At 30.6% G+C, this 26684-nt stretch overlaps 2 protein-coding genes across 3 annotated transcripts; one reads left to right on the top strand and one right to left on the bottom strand.

The window, feature by feature from the left end:
- The first annotated feature begins 514 nt into the window (after positions 1-514).
- Positions 515-12984, top strand: LOC132938302 (E3 ubiquitin-protein ligase NRDP1). 2 transcript variants are annotated; one of them, XM_061005064.1, is made up of 7 exons: positions 515-612; positions 708-882; positions 1016-1158; positions 5515-5671; positions 5738-5869; positions 11464-11619; positions 11721-12984. In XM_061005064.1, exons 2-7 carry the CDS (start codon positions 793-795, stop codon positions 11988-11990), a joined length of 948 nt encoding a protein of 315 aa, XP_060861047.1. In that variant the 5' UTR covers positions 515-612; positions 708-792; the 3' UTR covers positions 11991-12984. The 2 variants fall into 2 exon arrangements, with proteins under 2 accessions (XP_060861047.1, XP_060861048.1); XM_061005065.1 differs by lacking the exon at positions 515-612 and adding an exon at positions 635-653.
- Positions 12985-22347: 9363 nt separating this feature from the next.
- LOC132939034 (F-box/WD repeat-containing protein 7-like) lies at positions 22348-25577 on the bottom strand. Its single transcript, XM_061006030.1, has 6 exons — positions 25254-25577; positions 24976-25157; positions 24663-24888; positions 23444-23654; positions 23274-23378; positions 22348-23206 (listed from the first exon to the last, which is right to left on the bottom strand). The coding sequence occupies exons 1-6, from the start codon at positions 25440-25442 to the stop codon at positions 23025-23027; spliced, it is 1095 nt and encodes a 364-aa protein (XP_060862013.1). The 5' UTR covers positions 25443-25577; the 3' UTR covers positions 22348-23024.
- Positions 25578-26684: the final 1107 nt, after the last annotated feature.

The raw sequence follows: 26684 nt of genomic DNA, 5'->3' as shown, positions 1-26684 counted from the left end.
TGATCATCCTCTCCCCCGAATCAACCAGCCAAAGAATAAGTGAATCACCTATATTTGTGGTCGGTACCTAATACCCTAGTCCCTAGAACAGCGATTCTCCTTCTCAAGTCTCAACCTTTTTATATCCTGAATCACCTACACAGTTTGAAAATATTCATGTACCTACCACTTGCCCTTTTTTTAAGATACGTTAATTATTAAAATATTAACATAACGTACATGGTAATTAATTTTATTAGGAAGTCCGAAGTAGGAACTACAAAATTGTGATAATATCTATTCTGTGATAATATTATAAGCATTAATATTATGTACAATTGTTATTTATATTATTATTATCAAAAAAAACCAAATACAATTTATTGTAGATAATGAATAATGGTCCATTCCATTTTTTTTGTAAAGGCAGATTTTTTTCGAACTACCTACGAACTTTTCGCGTACCACAGGTTGAGAAACGCTGTACTAGAACAATATCAAAGATAATATGAGTCTATATAATATTCAGTGTCGTCGTCGCGGGCAAGACTGTCTCTCTCTGGATTACGATGATACTATTTTTTTTTTTTAATGATAACGGCATTTGAACAAATAAATACTAACAACAAACAAGTAAATAACTAATAAGCAATTATTTAATATTTAATCTTTTGGTATATTAATTGGTCAATGATATATTTGGATGCATTAACGATATTTTCTTCAAGGTTTTCCTTGTTTTCCGGGTCTTATAGAACAGTAAACATTTGACGTTGGATAAGTTGATAGTTTTAAACTTCATGTACAGTTGCTATGGGTTTTGACATTATCCGTTTTGTTGGCGAAGTAGATGAAGAGCTTCTCTGCCCCATATGTACTGGAGTGCTACAGGACCCAGTCCAAGTAAAGTTTATATACTTGTCGAGTATTCACATTAATAATACCAAACACTTCATGTTTCTTTTACACAAAATAGTGAAGTTTGCATTTATGATATATCACCTTGCAATGTTTTATTAACTGTTTACTTTTCCAGGCACCAGCATGTGAACACGCATTCTGCAAAGGTTGTATACTTGAATGGCTGCTAAGACAGTCTACATGTCCAGTAGACAGACTTTCCGTCAATGTTCTACAGTTGCGACCGGTGCCACGAATCCTAAAAAATCTACTGAATAGGTATGTGAATACTGTTCCATAATCATACCGGCTGATTCGTGTAATGTAAGACATGAATTACAACATACAGTTTTAATTTCATATTCAAAAGAAGAATATTTTTTTTAGTATTTCCATACATAAAAATTGTATTTAGGATGAGTTCTTCATGATTTATAAGTATTTAGATGAGTGGAGGGAGTACCTAGTGGACCATCATCATATTGCGGGGTAACCGTATATCACTCCACTGTGCTCATCTAAACTTATAACTCATAAATTTCTCGTTCTAAATTTGATTTTTATGTATCAAAATATTTAGAAAAATATTCTGCTTTGGAATATGAAATTGAAACGGTGCATTGTCATTCAGTGGCACAACCAGGATTTTAGAATGGAGGAAAGGAAAGCAAAAAAAAAAAATAAATACAAATTATAATATAAATGTTTTCAATGTGAAGCCAATGAAAAAGAGCACCTCTATGGCAATTTCTTAACAGCTGTTAACTGATTTGTAAAAATGAACGCTGAAACACGTTCGGGCACAAAAAAATATTTTTACATTGTAATTGGGATAACAATTGGAAACGTTTAGGTACCATTTTTTCATTCACCAAAAATTAATACAACGTTTGGGTACATCCTAATTTTAAAATTTGTACTATGTATTTGGATACATTTTTTTCTACTTTATTTTTTAGAGTCGATTAGTGTTACCCAGGAGACACCGCGGGAAGGTTGGCTCTTAATTGTTTCCAAAATTTTTATTTGCAACTTATTTAAAAATATTTGTTATATTACATAATAATATATTAAATAATTGGTTCATTACAAAAATATAAAATCAGCTTAATTCAAAAATCGTATTTTATTTTATTATCTGCTATCTTATTTATTATTAAATTTTATTTTTTTTCCCGACATGACGTGGATCGATGTCATATAAATATTTCCTAATATTATTGTCAAGATTAAATTCATTAAATTTGTTTTAAATGTATTCATGTGATGCTACAGTAAAGTTACGTTTAACGTAGGTACAACAAAAAATGTTGTTTTCGTCTTTATTTATTCTAAATTCACTACATTTAAACGCAGTATTTAACATGACGGGTTTCAAAAACTTGAGTAATATTCACATTCATGATTCTTACTGTTCAGTTAAGAAAAACGAATTAAACTTAGATATTGTCATATTGAGTCTATGTGAATGAAAGAATAAAACAATCTGTAGTCATATATTATTATATTATGTTGATACAGGTGTAATAAAGATATACCGTCTATTATTTTATATATTATATGTACCTATTATGTTTACTCAAAAGATCTCTGATTAGACTGATTTATCAGGTAAAATTATAAAATTATATTCTATGTGTTCAAACGTAGTGTACTAGTGTCTATTTGTACTAATTTGTGTTGGATTTTAGATCAATGTGTGATGTGCCTAAACGTCCAGCGCTCAAAATAATACGATCCATTATTATGGTTATTTAATTATTATCATATTTGTATATGTATAATGATATACTTTAAAAATTTCAAGTATCCACAATAATATTTTTAAATTATAACACAAAACTAAAATCGTACCTTTGTTTAAAATTCTAATTTCGTCCAAATTTGAACATAAAATAACTATAAAAAAAGGAAACTTTGCTTTAAATTTTCAATCCTTAGCTATAAAATTAGAACATTTTATACATTTTTAACTACAAAATCATCTTTAAATTTGAAATTTGAATAATTTTGTCAAATTTCATTTCAAACTTTAAATGCTTAAAAAAAAAAAAATTTTGCCTATGTATTTTTAATATTTTTCAACTGCTGTTGTAACAATGTATCAAGCCTAGTATTAATTTTTCTCACTTTTTGACCCAACAAATACAATTTTCAATCAAGTATAGGAATTGATAAAATAAACATAATATATTAATATGGTGTAAATTTCAAGTATCTACAGTGATTTGTTTGTGATGTACAACAAAATAAGAAATTCGCTACATTAGATATTGGGACATCGGGTGAATATCCAATGTTGTAAAAATTATAAATTCAAACACATAAAAATTTAATTTGAATTTCCGGCAGACTTTTTTTTGTTAATAAAGATAGACAAACCAATTACTTATCAGGAATCTTGTATTAAATTCAAATCTTAGATTTAAAAAGAAATAATTCGCACATTTTCGTGATTTTTACATATTTTGTCAAAATTCAAACTTTAAATGCTTATAAAAAAAACTGTGATTAAGGATTTTTAATATTTTCCAACTGCTATTGTAACAATATATCAGAACCCTGCATAAAATGTTCACGCATTTCTACCCGACAAATAAAATTTTATTGATATTTGTAGACAAAAAAACTAATAAAAAATGGAAACTGAAAATGTCTGTAAACAGCTCAAAATAAGTCAAAGTATTTGGAAAATGTTATAATGTATAGAAAATGCTAATATAAATATTCAGTCAAAATTTCATGTACCTACGGTAATTTGTTTTAGAGTTGCACCAAAAACCAAAATTGATTTTCTCGTAAACAGATTTTGCGTAAAAATTTTTGTTTTTCCTTAATTTTTCTTTTGTTTTTCATGTCGCTTTTGAAAATTACTGGGAAATATTTACTTTTGACCCCCCCCCCCCTCAAAGTACCAACTAGATTCACTTTCCTATCAGAAAAGTTACTGTTGAAGAAAATCCAAGCATTTTACTGTCCTAAAAGGTGATGCCAGACACAAAAATAAAAAAAAAAACACATCATTATAAAATCAATACACTCATCGCTTCGCTCAGAATCTAAAATTGGAAACTGAAATTGTTCGTAAACAGTCCAAAACAAATATTTTGAAAATTTTATCGTGTATTTTTCTATACACGATAAGCTAATTACTTTCAGTGAAAATGTCATGCATCTACACTTAATTGTTTTAAAATTACACCAAAAACCAAGATCGATTTTGTCAAAAACCTATTTTGCTTAAAAATAAATGTTTTCCCTGTGCTTTTTAAAACTACTGGAATTTTTAACTTTTGACCCCACAAAGTACCAACTAGATTCACTTTTCTATCAGAAAAAATGCTGTTAAAGAAAATCTAAGCATTTTTATTTTCTTAAAATGTAATGACTGATGACAGACAAAAAAAATACATTGTAAAATCATTTATCGCTCCACCTCAGAATCTAAAATTAGAAACTTAAAATATGTTGTTTAGTAGCTACTTGAATTTATGAACCAAAAGGGTTTTAAAATAATTTAGTTTTATTTTTGATAAAAAATTCATACAGCTTACTAAACATTTTCGATTGTCTAATAAAACCTTCTAACCCAGATTTAATGGAATATCCATATAATTCTAATGTAATTTTATCAATCGTTTTTATTAGTTCCACAAACCATAATCTAAAACTTACATTGATAATGATTGACATTCAGCATATATTATTAAAAATTAGGACAAACCCAAGACAAATTTTGGATTTTTTTTTTTATTTATAAGTTTCTTTTCAAGTTACAAATACGTAACGTATATATATACAGAGATTAAGAATATATCTACTCCTGTAAGCCTTGGCTTGCGGTAGAGTAGAGCGTTAACAAGTAATTGTACATAAATTATAAGAAAAATAAAATAAAAATTATACACAAATATCAAAGAACAATCTAAGATCATGATTAAATACTTTATTAATAATAATAATCATCTTAAAACTAATTTGTATTAAATCAGTATGTGTATGATATTAAAAATAACAATACATAAAATACATTAGGGAGGTACATAAAAGGTAATTGATATAGTCCCCTATGAATGATGGATCCTCATTTATTATTCTGATTATATGTAGAGTAAAAAAATGGATACAAAACTGAAAACTACTGGATCTAAAAACTGGGATTCTAAATTTTATTTTACCTAATAGGATAGGTGGGTCAATGATTTTAGAAAAAAATAATAAATTAACTTGAGCTTTTCTATTGGTCAATATGGACAGGTTCAAGTGACAAAGTACAAAATTGTAGTCATGTAGTGGACAAACAATTGATTATCTGAACTCTAAATGATATACTCTTCAGAAACTTTGCTGGACTCATTCTAGCTGGTAGCTGTTTCTTACGATGTTTGGGCTCCATATAACAACTACATAATATTTTACAAGTATGGAACACATAAATTAACAATAAAAAACTTTTAGAGAACTAGATAGCTTGAAACCCATTCAAATTCTAAACAAGAATCCTAGCATTTTTAAAGCCTTTATGACGTGACCATTTTTATTATTGGGCTCAATACTTGTTGGAAGAATTATACACTCATACCATTATAATTGCCATATTATTTTGTACGTTAAAAATGTTTAACATATTTATAGATTGTATATTGTTTGTGAAAATTCAAATTATGGATGTCAAAGTGTTGTAAAACTAGATACACTAGACTCTCATCTATCGGAATGTGAATATAATCCTAAAAGACCATTTCCTTGTGAACAAGGATGCGGTTTAATCATACCAAAAGATGAGCATAAGGTCAGTATTTAACATAATTATACGAATGCGTAACATTTTAATTCAACAATTTATTTTGATTGAAAGGATCATAACTGTGTGAAAGAATTGCGAGAATTAGTACAAAAACAACAACAGAAAATAAATGAAATGCATCAAGACATGGCTACATACAGATATGAAATGACTGGAATCAAAGATGAAATGAGAATTTTAAAGGTAAAATGTTTATTTCCATTACATTATACATAATAACGTTAGCTGTAAACTATTTCTGTTTTGTACTTAAGGCCTTTAGCCTTAAAATATGATTTACTTTTTGTTCCAATTTAAAATATAATATTGTATATACCTATTGTTCTATTGAAGCAATTCAAAATGTAAAGACATAGTTAAATAATTTATCATGTTAAATTTGAATATAATATATTAAGAATAGAGAACTAAAGATGAGCTTATGGTTTATCAAATTAAATACTTTTTATTCATTAGTACACTAAATATTTTTTTCCGATAAAAATATATCTTTGGAAATTAGATATGGTGCTACACAATGTTATTCTTTGAATCAAACAATGAAAAATATTAAATAATATTCTATAATTTAATTTCTTATTTGGTAGACTTAAAATGTTTTCCTATGGTATAATAATTATATTATATTGTTATATCATGTTTAAACCTGGACTAGAGTTGATAAATTGATATATTATTTGGTGGTGTGTTTAACTCGAAATCAAATTTGATTACTTACTTAAAAATGCACTCTTACAATTATATTTTTTTAAACTTTATTTTTCAACCAGTGTTATTATTTATCAACCTTCTAACATAAATAATATAAGTTGTTGACAGTGGAAGTATTTTGCATTTTAAATTTCAGATTTTTTTCATAAATATCGTTAATTTAATTACATTTTAAAATTATAGATATTTTAATGTCTAATCTGTATAGACAATAAACATGATTGTTAAAAAAAAGCAAACAAATTTAACAGTACATTTTAAAAATATATATACCCTAAAGACTTATAATAATGCAATATTTATAGCCTCGAATCATGTATCTATGCACGATGATCATAAATAATTAATTTAATATGATCTCAGTGTAATTGCATAGAATAGGAACGCGCATTTGGATTGTGCACAGGCATTGAATTAGGTTTAGATATACTCCATTCATACCAGACTTTTGAAGTATCACTTAGGCGCCAGAAATGCACTTTCAACTGCTCATCTTTCTTCAATGTTATACTGCTTTTAATCGGGATGTAAGCGGGATACCAACTAAACATGCCCGTACTAAATGTTGAAGGTTCAATACTTATATTTACATCCTTGTATAAGACTGCATTGAAATATCCAGCAAATCCGTGTAAAATGCAATCCTGTTTTATGTCAAACGTCAGTGTTGTGTATCTGTTATTGTTTCTTTCTAAGTCACATCTCGGGTGAGCAAAAGTAAACAATGGCTGTGCAGGGGATATGATATACATGTTGCGCATGTTAACCACATATATTTGTTCAGCGTTCTCGTGTAAATTATCCATGGCTGTATTGGATTTGAACATCTTCATATTACTAAACAAAGTTTGAGATTGTAATGGGCTTAAATAAGACGTATAAGACGAGGGAATACAGACACCGTCTTCTTTCAAAAACTTTTGTGCTCCGTCTAAACATTCGGGTGAAAGTTCATTGTCGCCGAATGAACCCAACAATTCAGACACTAGTATATCACATTTTTCTTCAAACTTCCATGTTCTCATGTCTGCACAGACTACTGTAACCAAATTGTGCCAATAGTTGTCATTGTTATAGTTCAACACATGTAATGCATTCTCATTTTTTTCAATCGCATACACTTTTATAGCAACTTTAGAATTGTCTGATGCTTTTAGACTAGCATTTACCAAAGGTCCTCTGCCAGCACCCACTACACACACTGTCAACACTTCAGTGCTACCGCTTTTAACTTTGTCGGTTAATGCTTTGGTTATAGCCTTTTCATACTGTTGATACTTAATTGGATCTTGTTCAAATACAGCGTAAACATTGTTATCTAAGTTGTTGATTAGTGGCTGTAAGGGCACTTGTAACAAATCTTCGTAAGCGTAAGAGTAACTGTATAGCTTGTCGGATTTATTGTTGTCGTGAATATAAGACAAATATTCAAAGTATGGTTTCATGTTTTGATTGGACTCTCCACTTATAAAGATGCAGGCGTCGAGATCGAATAGCTTGTTGACAAATGTTTGATGAGGACGAGAGAGAACAGGGAAACCCATTTTGTTGGTCAGAAATATGGAAGTGGGAGCAATAACGGCCTTGATAGGTTCACCCAGCCATCGGTCGAGCTCTTGTTCATCGGGCAAGTCCACACTGAGTTCCAATGCCAGGCATACAGATCTGTGATAGTCACACGCGGCACTGAATGCCGACCAGAGCTTCCAAGTGTCTGTTGCGTCGCAACCATTGCTGTCTCCGCTGATGCCATTTTCATTGCCCCCACTACCACTACACATGGGCACTCGTACATAAAAGTTTACAAACACGTTGTCGTGGAGTGCGACGTTGACCAGACGAGCCAAGTTGGGCATACAGCCGTCAAGTGGTAGCCGGAACATGATCGCCGACACATTCAGGTACGACGCGTAAGAAACCTCCTGGCGGAAGAGCTCGGCGTCCCGGTCCCTGGCGATAGCGTCCGCCGAATCCAAGTCAAGGTGCGCAGACAATTTCACCACCACCCGGTTCCACGTCTCGGCCTGTAGGATCACGTCAGCCCTGCTCACTAATGCCGACCGATCAAGATTCGAAGCGTCGGGCGTCAGTTTTGCGTGCACCAGTGGTATGCACGCGTACGAGTAGCCCCAGTCGGTGAGCTTTTGGATGCACGCCACCAGGTCCGGCACCGACGTGAAATCGAAACCGAATTTTATTTGACTCTTGGACGTGGTCATCGCGATGGTGTGCCGTGACAGTAGTAGCTAGCCTAACCGGAGGGACACTGATCGGTCTGGTCACAACAACCGTCGTCGTTATTTCAATGATTATTAATATGTCACGATTTACCTACAGTGATGATTGTTTCCGGTTTCGACGTTTGTCTTGCACTCGAAGACTCCAGTCTCCAGCAGTCCAGCGCGCAGCAGTTATTGTTCAATGCTTGAATTTCGTATTTTGTACTTTTATAGTGTTGTGTTCGTTGGCATTGTTGTTTTCGTTTCGAACACGTTGTTATCATAACGTCTGGTCGGCGTATTCCGGTTAAAACCGAAAAACGGTCTGTTATCATTTTTCATCGACAGTGCTACAACTTATTGGTGTACGGTATGACGTAAGAACGTAATAATATTATGATGTTGTGCGTTCCGATCGTAATTTTTTACCCTTGAGCCATATAACCACGAATAATTATGATTTATATTAAATTAAATATATTAATATTAAATAGGGTACCTATAAGTTTATCTAAATTCGAATTTTCGAGCTATACTGCCATTGGCTATGCTAGGGTTGAAGCCCCACCATACATATTTAACGTGGTGTTTCGTGGGGGGATCTGCCCCCCACACCACCCTTTTAGTTTTTAACGATTTATATTAATTAAATAAATATAAACAAAAAATTCATGCCTATGTATCTTAAATATTTTTAAACAGCTTTAATATCAAAATATTTCCATATTTACGTATAGAAAATGGTAATATAAGCATTTGGTGAAAATGTTAAGTATCTAAACGGTTATTTGTTATTAATTTACAACAAAATATCAAAAATCGATTGAGGAGAATTAATTATTTTAAGGGCGAATAACCAAAAAGTAAAAAAAAAATATGAACTTCAAACGCTTATAAAAAAATTATGTGGTTTTCCATAGACCTTATAATCTTGTATTCATTTTTATTTTTTTGGCCTTTCTCAATATCGAATAATCGTAGACATTTTAAATTTTTTTATACTCGGTATATTTTATATTATATTGTAGGTATAATAATATATAATATTGGTATTGAAGTCTGACAGGCCTTTTACGCTCAGAATCGTTGTTCATATACAATGATTTTATATTATTGAATTTTACACATCCATTAAAATTGAAAGTATTATACAGTAACCCGCACGACACGTCGACACCTAATGTACTTTGGAGCGATAATACTTACTTATCCAATTTTATGCATTCACTTTTACTAGGAAATTTTATATTTTTCTGGAATGGAATGCCCAATTCAGTAATATCCAACGACAGAAGAAATAATTTAATAATTTAATCAGCTATGTTATGTCCATAAACCGCTCAAAATGAGTCAAAATAAATTCAAAATTGTATTATGTATAGAAAATGAAAATATAAACATTCAGTTAAATATTGTCATGTATCTACAATCATTCGTTTTTGAATTACAACAAAATAAGAAAATCGCTACATGAGAAATCGAGTGAATATCCAAAAAAAAAAAAATAATAAAAATATAAACTTTAAACGCTTATGAAAATTTTATTTGACTTTCTTGTAGACATTTTTTTTTTTTGGTAAAGGTAGATAACTATAACAAATATTGTATTACATTTATAAAATTTAGATTTAAAAAGAAAAATTTTCGAACTTAAAATAATTTGAACATTTTTGTTATTTTTACGTGTGTTGTCAAAAACCGATTTTGCATAAAAATTATCGTTTTTCCTTAATTTTTTATTTGTTTTTCCCTGCGCTTTTGAAAACTATTAGGAATTTTTTACTTTTGACCCCCCAAAGTACCAACTAGATTCACTTTCCTATAAGAAAATATACTGTTGAAGAAAATCTAAGCAATTTTATTGTACTAAAAGGTCGTGACAGACACAAAAAAAAAAACATTAATGTAAAACAATACATTTATTGCTCCGCTCAGAATCTAAAATACTAATCGACTTACTAAATATAAATTCAAAATCAGATTTAAGTGACTATTTTACAGATCAATGGTATTGGCTCTATAAACGTTTTCGTGATTCCGTTTCAAAGAATTTTCATGTATGTTTTTGAAAAGAAGAACTGACTAATGGGTTAGTCTCAAATTTTTTTGTAATAAATGACAATTGTAAACTATATCTATTTAAAAAAAACTTGAACAAGGGAGTATTAAAATATTAGATCTCTGTTACATAATATAAACAATGCTGTAAACAAAGTCGATTGGGCACTCGAGTTTAGTGTAATCAATTCAGATAACAATAATTATCATGCTTTAAATAACGAAAATTATGTATGGTTCGATTTATATTTAGAGGAATTTATAATTATTTGATATTGCTTGACCTAATAACTAATTAGTATTTTATTAATTGAATAGATTGCCGGTCAATGATATTACGTTTAATTGTTTATACAAATAAAATATGATTGATAAATAAATAGTTTAATCCTTACTTATCTTTCACTATCCTTAATTACTAAAAACCTAATTTTTATCGTTTTATGGACAATAAATGAATAAATGACTCATTGAAACTCTTTTATAGTTTTATATAAAAATTCCATTACTAAAAAAAGATCTGAACTTGTATGATTATATGTTTTTTTTATCATAAAAATATAATTTGATTATATATTGTAATTAAACTACTCTAGTCTCTAATAATCAGTCAGTCGTCAGTGCGAATGTTAGCTATGTTCAGCAAGTTGTGTACGACAATCTTTCACTTTTTATGTTGTCCAATACAATTAATAGTTAAAATATGGCGCTCATTAAAGGTTATCTATTTAAAAAAATTAGAAGGTAGAACATATGTTTTATTAAATTTTATTTTTTTGTTATATGTAGGGTTATGTGCGGGCCTTGCGTGTATGCAATCCGAGCGTAAGGGCTGTAGCCGATGAGTTGGAAAGAGACGAAATTGAACGCTGGTCAAGTTCTCTTCCTCAAGCCAGAGTTACTCGCTGGGGAGGAATGATTTCTACGCCTGATGAATACCTTCAAGTATGTAATATTTAATTATTATAAGTTATAACCTAACTATACAAAACACTGTTGTATATTTTTAGTTTCATTTTTTAAAAATATTTTTCTTGTTCCTTTAGAACAACATAAAACAAGCACTTATTGAAAGTGGTTGTCCTGCTCATATCCTGGATGATCTCGTTAAAAACTGTCATGAACGCAATTGGCCATCTGGACTATCAAGTCTAGAAACTAGACAACATAACAGAAGGCACTATGACCGATACAACTGCAAGCGTATACCTGGAAAACAGGCGGTCATTGTCTTACCGTGTGACAATATTATGGTTAGTGATGACATGATGTCTGAACCAGGTCTCATTATGATTTTTGCTCATGGAATAGAATAAACTATATATGAGTGTCGTTTCTGCTACCGTTAACAATTATTATTATTATTTTTTTTTTAATCCTATTTTGTTATTTTTAAATATCAAAAGAATGTATGGTTAACAATGAACCATTGTGATACATTATATATACCATAAATCTATTACAGATCAATGGATCACTCATGTTTTTATCCGATTAAAATTATTGTAATTTAAGAAAAATTTGTTTTTCAATAAAACAGTTTTAGAACATCATTGTTTTATTAGACTAACAAAAAAAATTATAATGGGCTTATCACACAACTTTACAAAGCCTATATTTCATTATTGTTAATATGTGTTTGTTATGTACACAATGATATTTAAATCTTAACAGACAATTTCACCTCGTGAACTATAGTAAAACGTAATTTTAACTTGAGATTTTATATTTTTATCTTATTTGTATGTTACTAAGGCCTAGCCCCATCAACAAATATTGAAAGCACCCCAAAATTATTGTACATTTTTCTAACCCCCCCTCCCCCCACACTTCTTATTTTGTTAAGAAATATTTAAGCCCTCCTCCCTAAAATTCAATCAAATCTCCGCCTATGGTTACTATCATAAAATATTTTAACTAGGAGATTTGTTCATCATTGTTGTATAAATGCATACCTAAACAATTATAGTTATCATAAAATAGCCAGTATGTGTTTTTAATATTACGTTAAATAGTCTTAATGAATTGTTTTATGTGTATAGATAATAATTTGTATGTTTAATATTAAGTCAATTATACGAAAATTATCATGCTAAGTATTGTCGTAATGATATTATATATACAAGATGTTTTCTTTAGTACTTCAAACTGTTGTGTGTAAAGAATTATTTGTTATCTTATTAATACTTCAATAATTATTTTTATATTTAAATATATAAGACAAATTTAAATTACAATTAAAAATAAAATACTTTTAATGTTATAAGCATTAGAGACAGTTGTGTACATATTTAAAGTAACTCACGGCACTCATCTTTTTATTTTTAATTTTCAATTAAATGATTAATGATTAATTATAATCAGAACTATGAAAAAATTGTTGAAAAATAATAGAACAACATAATTTCATTATAAACCCAGCTGGTTGGTGATTTGCAGCCTATTTTTATATGTGAAAATGTATATAAATACCTTAAAATAGTGTCAATATCTTAATCTGGTATCTGTTAAAGTGTTTAAAACAGTGGTAAAATCAAGACTTGTGAATCTAGTTGGTACTTTGAGGGGTGAAAAGCAAAATATTCCTAGTTCCTTTTCTCAGTAATTGGGAAAAGCAAAAAAAAAAATGAGAGAATTTTTAACCCCTCTACATTGGTAACAATATTCTTATTTCCAACTTTTTAAATCACCCCAAATAATCCTAACCATTATGGTTATAAATTATTTTTGCGTGCTAGTACATAATCCTTCACGCGAACTCCTATATCATATTCTCTTATCATATCCTCCACCTTCTGGCTTCTGTACTTTTTAACCAGTTTTTTTTTCACGATTTACGTGATTCTTGTAAATTATAGTAAGTTATATTATCGTGGTTCCGATTCAGCCTATAATTTAATCAGTATTTTTAAAGTTCGTCCATATTATTCTCCCTAACGCGCACAGTTGAAAATCACCGAATGTGGGAGGATTGTTTTGATAAAATTGTATTTTATGAGTAACTGAAATATTGCATTAGTAAAGTGTATAGCAGTGGCTCATTGACGAAGAATAATATCATGTCATTAAAGTTTTTGCAAATTTTATTAATTAATAGTGTCTTTTTTTGTTACTTTTTTTCAAGTAGGTACCTATTGTCATATTGCAGGCACCTCGTAACTTACTTACTATATTATGTCTAATTTTTTTTATATATATGCGTGCAGATTTTATAAATTCCAGATTAGTAAAATTGATAATTTTGATTTATTTGATATAGGTACGTAAAGTGTATAGGAAAACGGAGCCGAGACCGCATTATTACGATTTACGATCTCACGACGTAATTTATTATAGTGTCTGCCGCGGATCCGTAAAACAAAAATAGGAAACGGCGGCTACAGGTGGACCGCGTACCTACTGCTTGGTCTGCTGCGGCACGTCCGCCGTCTCTGGTCGGAAACCTGGATGTGGCCGCGGGTGTTCAGCGACCGCATTCGTTAGCGTCGTCGCTGCTGTCGCTCGGCGACGGCGGACGTACCACCAGTAACCGTCGTCTCGGGGGCGGCGCGCGACATTCGTCTTCGGTGTCAGTGTCGGGTGACGGCGGCTGGTAGCTCAATTTGACCCGTTGGCAGGGCTGCGTCGACGTGTAGGTGCATGCCGATTCCCGGTTTCGGGCCGGCGATGGCGTCGGGCATCTAGTCGGCGAGTCTGACGGGATCTCGTACGTTCCGCTCGGGGTTGCTGCGCACCGTTCGTCTTGCTGTCGAGGGTGTCGCTGGAACTCGGCCAGTTTCCGTTTCTCCTCGTCGATCAACCGTTGAAGCCGTTCCCGGTCGTCACCAGGCGGCTGCTGCTGTAGCTTCGCGGAGTCGCGTTTCAGTTTCTTGTATTCGCGCATCATTTCGATGATTTTCATTTCCGTTTCCAAGCATTCCACCAGGTGAGACCGCTGCTCGTTCAGCCTTGCCAGTTCCCGTTGCATGTTTTGCCGGTAGCCGTCGTTTTCGTCTTGCAGCGCGATCTGTATGGCTGCCACCGCGCCCGGCGTGCCCTGCACCGCAGCCGGGGAATACGGCTCGTTGTCCACGTAAGGTTCGAATGCCAAACACTTGGGCCTAGGCGCCGTAGATGACGGCCGTACTCGTGAAGCGTCGTGCTGGCTACTGTCCCTGTGCTGTTGCCAGCTACTCATGTCCGCTTGGTCGTCGAAGAAATCGGGCTGGTAGCTGCGGTGATTGGCCGTGGACGGTCTCGCGCTGCTGGAGCAGGACGACCGCCGTCGGCTGCTCTTCTTCTTCTGCTGCATTAGTCCTTCGTTGATTATCTGATCGACCGGATCGACGTAAGCTGCAGCGGGATTGGCGTTCGGTTCGGGGCGGCACCTAGACGCGGTGGGACGACACGGGCAACAAGTGTTCGTGTCCTCGTCCCGGCGACACGGATTTGGACAGCCACTGTTGCCGTCCACTCGCCTTTCCGGCGACGCGCCGGCCCGGAGACCCGAGTGCGCTCTCCGCGGGTGATGCGATGGAGGTCCTACACTCGTGACGTCATTTTCCCTCAACTCCTCGTGGCATGCGGCACTCATATCGGTGGTTTTTCGTGTATGTCAATGCGACGTGTTTAAAATTTATATTTATAGTTTATTTGTTTGATAAAAATATTGTTAGTGGTTTTAAAATGCGTATGATGCCTACCTACGTTTATATTATAATATATATATTATTTATATAGATACGTCGTCAGGCAAATTTTTATAATAACCATCATCGTTTAGTAACACAGAAATGTTATTTGTTACAGTTTTATTAAAAAAAAAAATTTGCATGGAGTCCTTGGTAATTTTGTTCAGTGGTTTTGAGATATAATAATTATTATACTCTTTATTAAATAGGTACAGTCTTTTAAAAAAAGTTTAACGTAACTTTAAATGGATAACTAATTAGTTCTCGGTAAAGTATAATTTATTATAGTCTATAGGGTCAATATTTTCACCACAAATCATTTGATATTAAACAGATGTTTTAAACAAAATAATTTGTTTGAGTTTTAAACAGTATATATTTAATATATTATAACTTATAAGTCAATAGACTTATTACCAACGGCCAAAGCGTGATTAAGTCCGTGGAAGGTATATAGCCAATTAAAATTTGAAAAAGTCATTGAGTAATATTGTAATATTCGAGTTGTATAATAACAATATAGGTATATCAGGTACTGTAAAAGTTTCAAGTACCGACGATTCACAAAAAATGTAAACTCCTTAACGAACCTTTTTACCCGAAAATCAATATTTTCATTATCATTTTTAACTGAAATAGTATACTGTGTGGCAAGGGCGGGAAATGGCCTTCCCGCGCGAGCCACACATACTATTTTTTGTCACGCCCCTGCGTTCATGGAAAAGATTATGCAGGGATCTATGCAACAATTATAGACTATTCTACAAAAACAATTTCATGGAAGACATTTTATTTTATTTCAAAATTACAATTTTCACTTTGTACCTATATTTTATTATTGTAACAGATAAGATTATTATACAAATTGCATGAAATAAACTTACTAACGCATCGTTCGACGCACATAGGACATCTGACTTATCTAGGAACAGTGCAAATTAAATATGTTCAAATGTTTATGCGTCATGCAAGAAGGTTATGCTATACATTTAAAATGTAACCAAAAGTTTATGTTTTGTAAGAACCGTGGTAGGTATACATTTTAGTTTCTGGTTGTGCAGGGGATACGCGCCCGGTGGCTGGCACTTTTGGGGATTTCTTCTTTTCCGCCCGGCACTTTTGGGGATTTCCTCTTTTCAGCCCGGCACTTTTGGGGATTTCCTCTTTTCCGCCCGGCACTTTGGGGATTTCCACTTAACCGCCCGCTGGACGGAAAAAGGACGCTTTCGAACGCTTCAACCGTGGTCGAAAACCAAACTTTCGGTGCAGGCGTGACAAAAAAAAAATATCGTAATATCCTATACGCTTAGACATTTTTATTTGAATACTCGATTTTGGAATTGGAAAACTCAAAAAGCCAAAAATGATAACTTGAAAATAATAAATATAAAAATAAATGTTACAAACACTTGAATAGAACGTGTTTATGCGCTGCGTGTATCCGTGTAGATATTAACTACAGCGGTGTTTGACGGTGATGATTCTCGAACGTACGTGAAACTTTAACAATATATTTTTCTTTTTGTTAAAATGGTATGGAATGCTTATCGCACGCGTCCATATCGGCACTTGCAGTACAGAATGTTTTAATTTTTGTCATGTTCAATGTTCAATGTTCAATGAATGGTGTTAAATTTGAATTCAATGATGTAATGTCAGTGGCGTCATTTGGGGGGGGGGGGTAAGGTGGGAATTTGCCCCTGTCTGATTTTAAAAGCGGCCCGATGGGTTGGTGTCCAGTTGTTGCCGTTTTACCATTATTATATTTTATTAGCGCAAAAACGTGTCCATAATAATGTTATAATAATATTTTTAGTCAAACATTTGCTGTCTGGGTATTTTATAATATTTTCAAAAAATATTATAATACCTATGTACTCAAAAATTATTGTCACAATGATACATTTTTACTAATTGATAGTTGGAATATATTTATATTTAGACGTATGCGGGGACGTACACATTGTATGTATGGTTATGTATTTATGTATGTTTGTTTGAGTGAGTGTGTTGGAAAATGAACAGTTAGTATCATAATCTCGTATAGTTTAATTTCTAAAATCTGAAATGAATACAAATTCTAAAAACAGCAACCGATTTGCACACTTATTATTTATCATTGATCACGGACTTCAGTTAACTTGCGACAGTCGTGTATGATTTAACTATTCTGCGTATTGTGCTAATTTAGTTGAGTACCTTATTCTACCTAAATTAAAATTAATTTTTTTCGTGACGCATGTTTACATTAATCTTTTAATTTGGGCAAAATATGACCTAAAACAAATAAATGGGTGGTGCGACTAAAAATATAAAAATAACGCAAATTGCTCGAAAAGTATCGAAAATAATTTCTAGCATGTTTAATAAACAAACAAAACTTGAGCCGGTAAGCAAGAAATAAAAAAAAATATACATATTATAATTTAAGAGAATATTAATTTGTAAATTTATCATATACCTATATAAGAGTAATGAATCAGGTAAAATTGATTTATAGATAATGCAGTTGATATATTTTCAAAAATAAAAAAAAGAAAATATCCTAATAAACTACTAATATTTATAATATTACTGTTTTTTTTTTTACCCATTCGGGCCGGTTAAAACCTTTGCCCCCTCCATCTATTGAAAACTGACATGACGCCACTGTGTTATATCATTGTAAAAGAAAAACGATTCTGAGCGAAAACGGTCAGTCAGCCTATGATATTACCAAGTAATAAGTAAATTTGATGATATTATTGTGAATAGGTATAGTAATTTATATATAACCCATTTAAGTGGAACCTAGTTTTAAATTTCCAATTCTTAACTATAAAAGTTGAACATTTTATACATTTTTAGCTACAAAATAATTATACATTTTAAATTTGGTAAATGTTGTCAACATTTAAACTTTAAATGCTTATAAAAAGAATTGTGCCCATGTATTTATAATATTTAACAATATATCAGGAGCCTTGCATTAAATTTTCACGCTTTTATTTATACCCAACAAATAAAATTGTATTGATATTTATAGAAAAAAAAACTAAAAAAATTGAAAACTGACAATGTCCGTAAACAGGTCAAAAAGAGTCAAAATATTTTCAAAGTTTTATGGTGTATAGAAATGGAAATATAAACATTCAGTAAAATTTTTATGTATCTACAGTCATTCGTTTTTTAATTACAACAAAATAAGAAAATCGTTACATAAGAAATCGAGTGAATAGCAAATTTTGTAAAAATATGAATTTATTTTTTTATTTTTTAAAGCCTTACTGGTATAACTATTAACTATGATAGCTTGACAATTACATACAAATATGAATTTAAAATGCTCATAAAAATTTAATTCCGGTAGACATTTTTTTTTTGATAAAGGTAGACAAACTTATGAAAAATCTTGTATTACATTTTCAAATCTTAGATTTTTAGAATTTTTTTATGAATTCTTAACTCAAAATAATTTGCTAATTTTCGTGATTTTTCCGTGTTTTGTCAAGAATAGAACTTTAAATGCTTATAAAAAAAAGCTGTGACTTAGGATTTTTAATATTTTTCAAATGTTATTGTAACAATATATAGTAGGAGCCTTGTATTAAATTGTCAAGCCTTTTTACCCAACAAATAGTTTTATTGACATTCATTGAAAAAAAGACTAATAAAATTGGAAACTGAAAATGTTCCTAAACATTTGAAAACATATCAAAATAATTTTGAAATTTTTATCGTGTAAAAAAAATGCAAATATAAACAGCCAGTGAAAATGTCATGTGTATACGTTTATTTGTTTTAAGGAGTTAACGCTATGTCTATTTGGAGATTACCTACATTTGAAGGAGTTTACCATTCCATTAATTTTTGAGTACCAATATAATTTCGTTAAAATTTAAAATTAAATAGGTAATAATGTAATGTCTATAAAAAAAAACTGTGTTAATATATTTTACTAGGCATTATAGTATAACAATAGGACAAAGCAAATTTTATAGAATTGTGGAAAATTTGAAAAACCGGCACCGGGACCCTTAATGCAAGTTGCTAAATCAATAGACAGTGTTTATTAAAAAGAATATTTTTTTAAAAACAAAATTACAATATTTTTATAATATAATAAGTCGTCTTTCTTTAAGAAGACCCCAATGTTTCACCATTAGATGAATATCAATTTCATCAGTTAAATATTTGTTACAATTTAATAACATTAAAGTTTGTAAGCGATCTACTCCTGTAGTAGAACGTAAACAATTCTTCACAATCTTCAATTTACTGAAGGTGTGCTCGTTTGATACAGCGTACTAACCGGTGTTGTAAAAATCAATCTGCATATTTTATTGCCAGTAGGCAAAATATGTTTTAATTCTTTGGATACTTTAAATATTTCAGTTCATTTTTAAATGTTTTTATTGATACAGTGATAGTGTAAAATATTTAATTCAGTTATAACTCCATCATAATCACAAATATTAGATTCATTACATCCAGGAGGGAATATTTTCATAGCTTTCTTCAAATCATCTATTGAACAATTGTTTTACCATGGAACCTTAAAAATTTTCACAAGTGGTTCTATGATCAACATACAATTTTGTTCAGAAGACAAATTTATTAATGTATCGAATACCTTTTTGAATTCCATTCTGTAAAAAGTTTTAAATTGATTGTGCACTGTGTACTAGAATTCGTGTCTATCTTTTTAGGCTTCAATGTATTTTAGTACTTCCAGAGAAAAAAACATAGTTGTCCAAGGCAAGAAAATAGATCACTGATTATTACATTTACAAAACAGATATGTTCAACAAATTTAATGTATTTAATCGATGCGCTTGGCATGGAATGAATGGAATTTTGTGACCAACAATATCTGATAATTTTTGTTGAGTACCATTTATCTTATACCTGACGCATGCTACTGGCAAAATCATATGATTGAAATGCAATATTATATTTTTATATATATTATATAAATATTTTTCATTACCTATTTGTAGTTCTTAAATATTATTTACTATTATATTAGGTCATATAATAGGTATAATAAATTATATTTGAATTTTGAAATAATCATAAATTATAATAATATAATCATAATTAAAACCGGCCCTGATAAAAATAACTTATTACATTCTCGTTACAAAAAAAAAAATTTTAATTTCTTGGGGCAATTATCTTCTGCAGGCAAATTGAACAAGCAAATTCTTTATAAAACCTGTATAGTGTATAGTTAATACTTTAATAGGATCGTATAAAACTTAAGTCTTCCGCACAAGCTATTCATAGGAAACCTATTTAAAGGAATCAATTTTAATAAACTGTTCTCGTGATTTACAGTGCAATTAGACATTTCAAATTGAATAATGGGGTGGAGTAGAACTTCGATTATCCGTGCTCACTCTTCCGAAAGTTTTAAAATAAGTATGGATTGTAGATATATATGTAGTTATAATCGAACATTTTATATTACTTAATACATGATATCGACAAACGTAGGTATTAATGACATTTTTGACGATAACAATATGAAGATAAGCAATATTGTACATCGATCACCTATTATATTATTTATCGAATAACCTTAAGTTTATTACTTTTGGCCTTCGCTATCGCCGAACGTAACGCGCGGTATAACCACAGATTATATGAAAAATATAATCTGTGGTATAACGTCGTAACAATCTAATAACGAGTGCTAAACGATACAGACAAACCAAGCAATGGAAGCAGTTGATGTCCACCTGAATTTCTGTGAACAGGAAAATTTTGACTTCCATGACGTTATTGACTTGAGAAAAATAATAAGTAAAGTAAGGAAAATTATTTCAAACCAAAAAAAACAAAGACTGATAACTTCATATTTTAAGCCCTGATAACTTGTTGTATACAATATTATAATGGATGTATAACATTATAATATTATAATCGAATAAAAATTTTCAAAATTTCATTATTATAAAATTGTACCTATGCATTTCTAATTATAACTTTAAAAAAAATTTCATTTTTATAAAAAGTCTCGATTAACCGTGGTTTTCATTTATCCCGGATAATCGAGGTTCCACTTTATTAGATTGGTAAACATAATACCACCATTATACATATATATTTTTTTCAATTCGTAATAGGTAGAGGTAGGTACTTAATAATTCAAAACGGTAACGCGTTGTTCTATAGAAATTACTTTTGAAAAGTAATTTCCATTACATTTACGTTACTTGGAAATAACTCTAATGCGTTACTTTTGTTACGTTACTACATTAACACTGCATTTAAAATGGCCTACTCAATGACTAAGTACACTTGATAAATACTGTACAGCAGAGCGGTTAATGGTTGTAAACTTGCCCACATTTTTTTGATGCTTTCAAATTCAGTAATTTAAGTCATGTTTTTGAAGATAAAAAAATTTAAAATAAGACTAGACTGCATTTGTTCCAAAATGAATATTGATGTGCCGAAAGCCTATAAGAAATTATTTGGGGTATAACCCTAGCTCTATCATTTAAAAATAATAATATACCTATATATATAATGTATGTTAGTTAAAGGGTATACAAATATACATTATTTTATTAATTGTTAATAATGTTGAATACGTTATAATATTTATGCAAATAATGTTAAACTTAACATTTTAATTATAAATAAAATACTTATTAATTTATTATAAATTGAAATTTTTTTTTAAAACATCAGATGTTTGATTTGATTTTTCTTTCCTTGAGCTATTACAATCCTTTGAAAACATTTTAACATTTATGTTTTAGATAAACCACTCGGTACTGACAATATTATAATAATTTTTATAACCTAAAGGTGAGAAAAACAAGACAAATGCCCATCTTTTAATTTCTTTAAGACTTATTGGTAGCACAGTACTCAACAAACCATTGATTATAAAATCTCATACATATATAGACCATTATAGTTATTTGTTCCAATAAGGTAATCTGAAATTGTAATAACATACATAATATATAATATATACATTTTGATAAAAACATTTTTTATTATTTGGAAAAGCAAATCTTAAAATTGTACATACATCTATAAAAAAAGAGAAAAATAAATAATAATAGAATAACTTAAATTGTTAAATATCAGTTAAGTTATATCATAAAATATTTACTTTTCATTACAAAAATCCAAGGCTGGGCATTAACTAGTTACTTTTGGCTTTTCATTAACTTAACTGTTAACTTACTAAATTTGTTTCTTAATTAATGTGAAACTAACGAGTTAATTTTTAATTTTAAGAGGTAAGTTAAGTTAATTTATTTTGTTTTTAATTTTATAATATTTCACTATTTCAGTCTATTTCGTTTTAATGTCAAAAAATATGTATCGTAAATTGTTTAAAGTTAAAAATGTATATCATTCGAATCTAACTTATATGTAAATACTGTATGAAGTATTAACACTATATCCTATAATTTAGTTTTGGGTTGGAAAAAAATTAAGTACGTTAACTTAACTGAGTTAAAAAAAATCATTAACTTCCCCAGCCTTGCAAAAATCTAATGTTGATTGTCATTGTTTCAAAAATAATAAATTTAAAATAAAAGAGTTAAACTAAAACTATTTTGTTGGTAATGCATTAATCAATAGACAGTTAACTAATATCGGTAACAACAATTTGTTTAGCCAGACATCAAGTAGAAATGTGAAGCGCACTACCAAATTTGTTCTTTTATGTTACTCGTAGTCAGTTGCGTCAAAGTCAAAATCCAATACAAATATTTTGGTTTCTTCAGTGCCATTGCGGCTGCCTACTGCACATACTAACTTTGTTTCATTTGCACGTAATCCCCATACAACTCCACCATCGCCAGCATTACTACCACTTCTTAGTGCTATTAGATCTCTAATAAATTCACCTAAAATTTAAATAATTAAGTTCCTTGCATTAATGCATCTTTTACACACTAGCAAATATAATATTACCAGTTTTTACATCCCATAATTTCACAGTCCCATCATCAGAAGAAGTTAATACAAATCTAGTGTTGAATTGTAAACATGTAACTGCAGAACTATGTTTACCAGATCCTGAATGATAAAAAATTTCAATAAATAATAAATTATTAAAAAATTAACTAACTATAAATATTTACCTGCCAAAGTGTACAAGCATTTCCCAGTAAGTATGTCCCATATTTTTACCATAGAATCTCCATTTCCAGACACTAAGATATTATCTTTTAGCTCCATGCTAGATGTTAAATATTGATGTCCCATTAAAGTGTGCTTACATGTGCCAGTCTCTACATCCCATACTTTTATATTACTATCTAAAGATCCACTTACAATATGATAACTATCAAACTGTAAACAATTTCATCAAATTATTAAATCAAATTTTATAATTAAGAGGACGTTACTGTTGCACCAACATTTGTTGTCTCTATCTTAAAAGTGTGTAACAGAGCAAATTGTACGCTCAGCAGATCACGTTTAGCTCCATGAGTTTAAAAAATTAGAGTGAATTGGTCTCTTATAAAATTTAAAGGTAAAATTATTATCTAGGCACTTTCATAGGCTTTTTATTATATTTTAATTTTAAAGCAAGTTATAAGTATTTTAAAATTGTAAATTGTTTGTACATCTTAAAATACTCATGGCTTGCTTTAAAATAAAAATATAATAAAAAGCCTACTTGTAAGACAGAGACAGCAAATGTTGGTATAACGTCCTCTTAAACATGATTACATAATTATTAGTATATTATTCAGGGCTTCCTTCAAAACGTTTTTATAATGTTACGATTAATGAGTATAATGATTAAAACGGATAACGGATAACCAAACAGAAACTATAAACGATTATAATTAAATATTAACATCGAATAACGTAAGAGAAAACGATTTAAGATTGAAATAAAACATTGCCAGATAAAAAATATTTAAAAATAATAACTAACAGTAAGATAATATAATATTATATGGTTATTTTTGTAAGACAGAGATTTAAAATACTAGGTACCTAATCAAAATAAAATAATTGTACTTAAAATAAATATTTTTGTCCAGCCCCTCCCTTTTTTCATTTCTAAATTTGAGCTGGTTGTACCCAACCTAGGTACTGGCTAGTAGAGTAATGTTACACCAATTCAAATAACACTAAAACGTAAAACGCTAAATTTTACGCTAAATTTTAACGTTTAAATTTTTAAAATGTTTAAACAGTAATTCGATCATAACATTTAATATTCATATTACAGTAAACGGTATTATTTTTTTTGATTTAAGCTCTGATATATATATTACATAATATAATATAATTATGCACAATATATTGTAAGAATGTACTAAATGTGCTTAAAAATATACTAACTTGTAAACAATATACACCACTAGTGTGACCAGATAATGTATGTAAACAAATTTCACTTTCTGCATCCCATACTTTTACCAGATTGTCGTAAGCACCACTAACTATTAATCGCCCATCATATTGAACACAACGTACAGGACCATCATGACCAAGGAATATAGACAAGCACTCACCAGTTTTAACATTCCATAACCTGAGTGATGCATCCCTTGAACCACTTACAACTCTAAATAAATTAATGAAAAATAAATATAAAATGTTGCATACAAATTTAATTTCTAAATTAATATAAAAATAAAATATGTCTTCATACTTATTTTCGTGTAAATGCATACAACGAACTGTTGAAGTGTGACCAGACAATGTATGTGTACATTGACCAGTTTCTGCGTTCCAGACTTTCAAAGTACGATCAGTGGAACCGCTAATTATTATATTACCAGCCATTTGTGATGACCACACACCACCAGTGTGCCCAATCAATGTATGCAAACACTAAGAAGTTTCCAATATATTAATTAATAATAGTAAATAATAGTTACTCAATAAAATAATTGAAACATAACAATAACAAACTGCTTTCAAACTTACCTTTCCAGTAAGAACTGACCAAACTTTTAGTGTATTGTCATCAGAACCACTAACAACTTGATCTCCACAAAATTCTAAGCATGTAATTATATAACCTTCGTGGCCTTTGAGAATTTTTGGCATTCTTATTGCGTTTACTCTCCAATTCATTTCAATTGCATAAATCTCATCATCAGATAATAAAGACATAACTGAATAATGTAGTTTTAACTTTTTAAGTTTAATAATTACGCAAAGTACGGTAAAATGTAGTCTTAAAACTTCGGACACAGTGGATAGCTTTGGACAGAAAACAGAATGAGTAATGACAAAACTTGAGTTTGGAATAACTTGTAAACAGTAAACATAGATGTATACAACAGGTTGTTGTATATATTTATGGTTATAAATGTATACAACAGGTTGTTGTATATATTTATGGTTATAAACAACATATTATAATCTCTTTGATAGTATAAAGAACGAAACGATACGTATCGGAACCACGACTACCATAAGTCGTGATCGGAACGTTTTACAACCGTGCTTATAACATGTATATGTTCATAATATAATAACCTCAAATTATTATTTTTATTTGTTTGTGACACTACATCGTGGTTTACCTTATACTAATAGACAATAACTGTGTATAACAACTGCATTGCGAGCGGCATGTAAACATATCGCAGTGATGTAAGCACTTGTCTTGACGAAAAAATGCAATAATCTACATAAATTCTGTCCAGCGAGAGAACGCGCAGCACACCGACCAAAATTGACCCCCCCCCCCCTCTCCCACGCAATACCTTGAAATAGAAGATCCGGTTTCGATAGCAGGGTGACGCGGGGGGTGCGTCCACTTGCTGCACAGACTAGTTTAACGATTAAATGATATATCTTATCGCACTACACCGCACTAGTAACATGTGAGTCACTCAGTTACCGAATAGCGCACTCTATGTTTCCACGCTCGGTGTGCAATCACTTCTTGTCTTTTACTTATTAGTATAAGGTCTATGCCCAGTATGCCCTATGGGTTTACATGATGGTGGTTTGTTAAAAAACTGGATATTAAGCATTGAACTATATTTCCGATTTTTTTAGAGGGTTTTTGAGGGGGGTGTCAATATTTTTAATAACACATATTTCAAATGTATTTATTTTACTAGATAATAATTTCGGCGTATATACAATATTCAAACAATATACTTACATATTATTCAATACTACGGTTGTCTACACGTAGATAACCGTGTTCAATACTAATATTAAGAAAGAAAAAATAATAATTGATGCTGCATTTTGAATAATTTGCCATCATAATTATCATAATTACTAGACATTTAATAATTTAAAAAATAGTTATAATTTATTTATGATTATAATAACTAGGGGGGGGGACGTATGTGGAAACCTACAGGTGCCAATTTGAAATTCTGCCAAAAACAA

This window comes from Metopolophium dirhodum, chromosome 2 (assembly GCF_019925205.1).
Source record: "Metopolophium dirhodum isolate CAU chromosome 2, ASM1992520v1, whole genome shotgun sequence".
NCBI lineage: Eukaryota > Metazoa > Arthropoda > Insecta > Hemiptera > Aphididae > Metopolophium > Metopolophium dirhodum.
The sequence above is the reverse complement of the archived record's forward strand: the minus strand, read 5'-3'. Positions and strand labels throughout refer to the sequence as shown.